This window comes from Dendroctonus ponderosae, unplaced genomic scaffold (genome assembly GCF_020466585.1).
Source record: "Dendroctonus ponderosae isolate FM_Combo_2020 unplaced genomic scaffold, Dpon_F_20191213v2 Dpon_F_20191213_9, whole genome shotgun sequence".
Classification (NCBI taxonomy): domain Eukaryota; kingdom Metazoa; phylum Arthropoda; class Insecta; order Coleoptera; family Curculionidae; genus Dendroctonus; species Dendroctonus ponderosae.
Window position 1 is genome coordinate 6,941,655 of NW_026019116.1, and position 6,295 is coordinate 6,947,949.

The 6,295-nt window shown below is 42.3% G+C and overlaps 1 protein-coding gene across 3 annotated transcripts in view; it reads right to left on the reverse strand.

Moving 5' to 3' along the window:
- Positions 1–5,028, reverse strand: part of LOC109539385 (tolloid-like protein 1) — a 7,596-nt gene extending 2,568 nt beyond the window's left edge. The window contains exons 1-12 of one of the 3 annotated variants that reach the window (XM_019907098.2): positions 4,419–5,028; positions 3,943–4,072; positions 2,776–3,018; positions 2,544–2,722; positions 2,179–2,412; positions 1,901–2,122; positions 1,696–1,849; positions 1,376–1,642; positions 1,162–1,325; positions 930–1,114; positions 691–874; positions 214–539 (exon numbers count right to left, since the gene is read on the reverse strand). In XM_019907098.2, coding sequence (XP_019762657.1) covers positions 214–539; positions 691–874; positions 930–1,114; positions 1,162–1,325; positions 1,376–1,642; positions 1,696–1,849; positions 1,901–2,122; positions 2,179–2,412; positions 2,544–2,722; positions 2,776–3,018; positions 3,943–4,072; positions 4,419–4,788 — 2,658 coding nt within the window. In that variant the 5' untranslated portion in view covers positions 4,789–5,028. Of the gene's footprint in view, positions 1–213; positions 540–690; positions 875–929; positions 1,124–1,161; positions 1,326–1,375; positions 1,643–1,695; positions 1,850–1,900; positions 2,123–2,178; positions 2,413–2,543; positions 2,723–2,775; positions 3,019–3,942; positions 4,073–4,418 lie in introns of all 3 variants that reach the window. The other 2 variants (XM_019907097.2, XM_019907099.2) reach the window with 2 other exon arrangements.
- Between the last annotated feature and the right edge of the window lie 1,267 nt (positions 5,029–6,295).

Sequence of the window (6,295 nt, forward strand, 5' to 3'; positions counted from 1 at the left end):
CATGTACATTCCCAGAACATACCATGAACATTCAGTGTATTAACTCTGACAGATTCCTGGGACATACATGGAATGTTCATAATGTAACTCATGTAACATGTACATCACATGAATGTTCCGGGTATATTCTGGGAATATCATTTTGCTATGTGGGTGAGATTGCAATTTAGTTGGGTGTTATTTGACCAGTAAACTAAACTTGCTCATTCATACCTGGACGTTGTCGAAGTAGCACTCAGGATGAGATTCCAAGTTGAAGTTCATGAAAATGAGCCGAATGCGATGGCCTGGCAAAGTCCTGATGTGCCAGGCGCAATCTTTGGATGCCGGATAATACTTTGGGTAGTTGGGACTGCTGATTATCCCATACATAGGCGGCGTGGATACAGTGAAGATCTCATGGACACAATCACCTTCAATGCAGTCCTTTTTGTTTTCGTGTAGCGTGAAACCAGTGCGACAGATGCATTGGAAGCTCCCTAGTGTATTCACGCAGTCGTGTTCACATTCACCGTTTCTAGTAGAACATTCATCTGGATCTGCAAGAAGAGGGAGTGATAGAAATAAGATCGAATGAAGAAATAAATGAAGAGTGCTGTAATCCTCAGAGGAAGCTCATTGAGCTACCGGACGATTCTCTCCTCCAGAGTATCTGTTTTCAGCAGAAGTATGAATGAAAAATGAGCTCACCAATATAATAAACAGCTGCAAATCCAGTTTGTTGGACACTGTCATCCGATCCGAAGCTAATCTCCAGAACATTGCTCTCGGAAAAAATCATGCTGGGTCTTTTGGTGCCGCAAAACGAGCCATGCTGCTTGTATTTGCCATTGCTCAGCAGGCTGGACACATTGACCTGGTCGTATTCGCACAACTAAAACGCAAATGTGCATCCACCATCTCCAAACCCAGTTGCTTCGATAGCTAACCTGATCGTCATAGTTGTTCCCTTCTACGTCCAAATGAGTGAAGTTCAAGACGACGATATGCTGTAAAGGCGCCTCTATGATCCAAGTGCACTGTTTGCTTCCGGGATACAGTTCGGGGAAGGATGGAGAGGCGATGGTTCCCTTTGGCGCCTTGAAGGTGCCGCCACATGCATCTAGAATAGGGCCTTGAGGGACTCGAGAAGGAGATTAAGACCCGCTCTTAGACACTTACCAACACAGCTTCTTTTATCTGAGTGTAGCTCCAGGCCTTTTCTGCAAGCGCACATGTAGCTGCCCAAGGTGTTGATGCATGTTTGCTCGCATCCATGGTCCTTCCGATCGCACTCGTTGTATTCAGCGAAAATTTTCGCCGAAAATCCTCCTCTTTGCTTTGACCTGGAAGCTCCAGGCTGGAGACAGTGCGGGAGATTATCGAGCCAACTTACTTGTCGGAGACGAATTTCATAATCATCTGATTGGACGATGAGACGATGTTTTCGGGAACAGTTTGGCCGCAAAGAGTGGCCACATGGGAAGCATTCTTATCCAATCCGCTGTGGATTGAGATGAAATCGTAGCGGCATTCCACATGATGCTCCAAGTCGAAGCTGAGGAACTTTAACGCCACTTGGTATTGATCGGGAACAGTAATCTTCCAGATGCATTCCTTGTTAGGGCTATAGTCATCCGGGTAGTTTGGAGAAGCTAGATATCTGCAATCAGTGGCATATTCGAGACAGAATGGCCAAAGCTGTTAGATGTTTACCCAATGGAGGTGACATGCATCGTGCCTCCACAAACGACTTCGAAGTTGCCCAAAAATCCCGTGTGCTCATTGATAGTGGCGGCCTGGTAAACGATCAGCATCCGATTGGTGTCCGATCTGATGTTCGGGACGTCGCCCCGCCCACAAAATCTTCCTGGGGACCATCGAAGTAGTTTCTAGTCTTGTTTTAAAGAGGCTTGCTTACCAAGAAGCTTTGATTTCTTCCAATGGCCATCGCGAACTTCCACAAAGTCCGTGGAGCAATTTGGGGACTTGAAAACGTCCATCGATGTTAAGTTGAGGATGATTTTCTCCCCAGGAGTGGCAGTGATTCTCCACTCACACGCCAGCGATTCTCGTGGGGCGTTCACGTTCATTTTGGGCGGAGAGAACGAGCCGGATAATGTCTGGAACGTGCTGCCGCATTCTGCAATTTTTTCAGATTTGGGGTTTTACCATTTGGTTGTAAATGCTTTTGCTTACTTGGGCAGTTGTAGAGAATTAAGGTTTGCTCGATATCCCCAGCGCTCAGGCCCACCCTCTGGCCGATTTCCGGAGCTTTCATGCCTAGCGGGATTCCAATCGGCTGGATGGTGTCCGAAAAGCCGTTTATCGAATACGTGTTTCTCGCATAGTGCATGATGGAATTGTAGTCGTATTTCTGGCCCAGCGAAGTCACTTGGTCAGTGGGCAGTTTGTTGAAGTTGGTCTGCTGACCTGAAACAACCAGATTTTTCGTTGGCACCCTCGTAGAAAGCCGCTTGTTGTTGTTAGTTGTCACAACATCAAGGAACTGCAAGCTTTTATGTTCTCCCTGCTGACTTAACATTATTGATAATTGCACTGACCTTTCATTATGTTCTCCTCGAACACTTGGACATAGTTATCTCGATCGGGTCGGGTGTGCTCGTGGTAGTACCCGATTGCGTGGCCTATTTCGTGGACAACAATACCAAACTTTGCGCAATTTTCGCTTATGCTTAATGCTTGAGCGCCGATTCCTCTTTTGCCCACAAACGAGCAACATCTGCAATTGGCAAGCTTAAATCCTCAAGCCTTAGCTGGGGGCAGTTTCCTTACCCGCAAGGTTTCTCGGTGAAAAACACAAAGTCCACATTTTCAGTTTTGTTCCTTTCAATGAACTTCAGGCAAGTATAGTTCTCCCAATGCCTCATTGCCTGCCGGGCCAAGGCTTTTCGAAACGCACTCCATTCCTCATCGATTTCATATGGTATTATCCCATAATCCCATAGTCTTTCTTTCACCGTTGTGGCGGCTGCCCGTTTCTGGATCCGATGGGAACTGGATAAAGCGTCGGTTTTCCTACAAGCTCGCTTCGGTTAGTTAACAATCACTTGGAAGCCAGTATACATTTTGTGAGTATCAGCAGTTTAAAAATGAATGACCGGCTAGCATTTGGGAAAAATCCGTAAGATTCGGTGATATCGGTGACCTTTGAGGGCAATATTGCTACAAACTGTGAGGTTGTTGTAGTTTTGGGAAAAGTGAAAACTTGAAGGATGCAACTGTTCGATTCCCATTGCGTCCCTTCGACTGCAAGAACCTTGCATCTATGAAGGCACGAAAAGAACTCGTCTGTAGATGAAAGAAGCTAGCATTTGAAGCTTCCAGAGCAAGTTAGCAAACAGGAAATAACACATATAAGTAGTGGACTAAAAGAACAAGTTGGCTCCCCAACAGCTGGAATCATCCCGTTAGGGAAACTTGGAAAGTCAATTCAAAGACGTTCTTTTGGGCATAGCTGATAGTTGGATGGACTGAGCAGCTTTGAATTGCCAGCGAATCTGCGCTTCAGAAAACAGGGATTATCCCGAAGAGCACTATGGAAGAAAGGAAAACTCAGGCAGATGAAGAAGTCCACATTCAAATGGAGCAATATTCCTAAAAATAATCAATGGAAAGGGTGTTTCTTCGAGGGTTTAAAGTTACGCTCCTCTTCAGAGTCGTTTGAATTCTAACACTGTAGACTAAGAGTGTCTGCATTAAACACTTGTTAGGAAACTTCAAGATGTAAAAGGGTTTTCTAAATTTTGATGAGGTTTATTTAATATTCTGAAAACGATCAACTATTCCAGTTCACATTTGCTGTGAGAAAACTTTGGGAGAATTTTCCGTTTTGAAAATCCATTTGAATTTTGCAGAATTCCTCAATGGAAACTCTAAAGGACCTTTACAGAAATAAGGCAAATCCAATGAAAACAATACGCGAGCTCGTTCTGTTCTTACCAGATTTTTTTCTTCTCCAAGATTTTCTTGGCGCTGTCCGAAATGAGTTTGTGCTTTTCTTCGTCATCCACTGGATTATTCCTCTTCCTCGACAATTCAAAGGTGATGGCTATGTCGTCGAGAAACACATCTAAATCAAGTTTACCCAATCATTAATAAGCTAAAGCTACAGCTTGCAAGGCATTTATTTGTAACTTTAAGGCGATTTGTTGATTTGAGTTGATCTGCGGTTATTGATACAAACAATCCCTAGAATTTATGGAAATTTCGTCTCGATGACACCAAATCTAGAGGTAATTAGGACCAGATTTAACTGGAATTTAATTAAAATGTTGATACTGTTGCTGTTATCAAAAATGCGAATTTAAAACGCAATTGATTTAACGTTGTACCAAGTTTGGAAAATTCATTCAGCAAGCTTGCAAGTTTTGTCTTGTAATGGGCTCAAATCATCCTCATGTTTTTGAGGCACTTACCAGCTTTGCAGGGGTTCAATCCGGTATCATTCGAAGTTTTTTTGGGAAATGTCGTTGTCAGTAACTCGGAAACAGAAAATTGCCGATTGTGACTCTTGCCGGTTCTTGTTTCGTTCACATCGAGCCGTGCAGAACCTGAAGATCCTGCAGATGCAGAACCATCACTTTCATTTGAATTCGCAACGCGTTCACTTGGCACTTCTGTTCTATTCTTAAAATCAAACTGTTTATCTGCTGTTGTCTCTGTTTGCACTAAAGGGGTGTTTGTAGAGTTGGATGCTACTCGCTGATTGTAGACGGTTTTGTTCAACACATGACTCTGGACCGCGATGTGGTAGAGGCACAAAAGAAATGCTACCCGACTGAACATGGTCGCGCTGTTTAATCTGTTGCTGTATCTCGTCTTTGATGTGAACTAATTAGTTGCTTGCGATAATAGTTACCATACCAGGGACCAGCCAATAGTTCTGAAACGTGCATCCAGCTATTATATAATTAGATCATTTCAAATGGGGTTTATTCGGAAAAAGTCCGGATTCTTCAACCTAAAGTCTACCAAGTCGTTAGAAATGCGGCTATAATTAGGGTCGGGCGGTTTGTTCTATCCATGATGCAGAAAAACAATAGATTGATTAATTGTTTGTTTATTTCACTGGAGTATAATATTTAATCGGAATCACTTACATGAGTTATGATAGAATGGAAAAAGGAACGACCTTTTGACATGCTAAAGCAACAATTTGAAGATTATTGATTTGGTGGAAGGTTTCGCGATTAGCTGGGCTCTGCTAGTCATCCATAAGGCGATCTAGCAGGGGTTTTTGATCCGAAATTTGACTAGGATCTAAAGGAACAATTTTGCATTGGAATCTGACCATCACCCGGTACATTTCAATGTAAAATCTCAAATTTGTGACGCGGATTGGATTCGATTCGGACCAGCTGGATATATAGGAGTAATTAAATGAAATAAAAAGTTTTTCGTGTAGTTGATTCTGTAATTGAACAGAGAAGCCGACTCAACAGATGTTTGCGTCTTGTGACCTTTAGCATCGGAATATCTTAATGCTGCTTAATTGGGACTTGCGGACATGTTATCTGGCATAATACAGATCCGAAACAACTTTAACTTTTTCGTTTAGGTTTCCAGCAGAACTCGCTCTAAATCTTCTAGTATTTGATGCACTATTGGGAGGATTTTCCTTTTTGCCCTGCTGTTCCTTGTTCTAGCATTTGGCAGCTTGAACTTTACTTGCTCCCTATCAAGAAGATCCACGCATTATCAGTTTCGTTAATTTCGCTTTGATTTGTAGTGTTAAACGGGGAATTGAGATCAATTGAAATCCGCTTCTGGTTTTTCAATTAACTGCGATTGGGATTTATTACGAGACCTGGTGAATCCAATAAATCAAAATTTAGCGCTTTTTCATGATAAAAACTATAACGATAGCGTTTTCCAATAACCAGTTCGACTAAGAGATGATTACGAAATTTACGTCATCAATACTTGGTCAGGTTCTTCATGGTTTTGAAAATCTGTAGCTGAAGATTTCAGAACAAGCAAAATATTAGATTTTTTTTTAAATAACGGTTTTCTAATGAGGATCAATCTATCGCAAGCTGCTAAATAAAATGAGTAAAGGAAGAAACATCGTTGGCAGGTTTTGGGTCGTTGGGCCAAAAAGTCGGTTAAATTCGTAGGTAAACACCCGTTATTTGCTATCTGTCTGTAATTCACATGCGTCTGCATCAAATTTTATTGAACTGAGATTGATGCAAATGAACTATCGCTGTTTTCATTCTACTTCTAATCTTTGGAATTGTTTAAGAGAAAAATTCCGAAAACTTTCCTACCAGTAATGCACAAATGACGCATT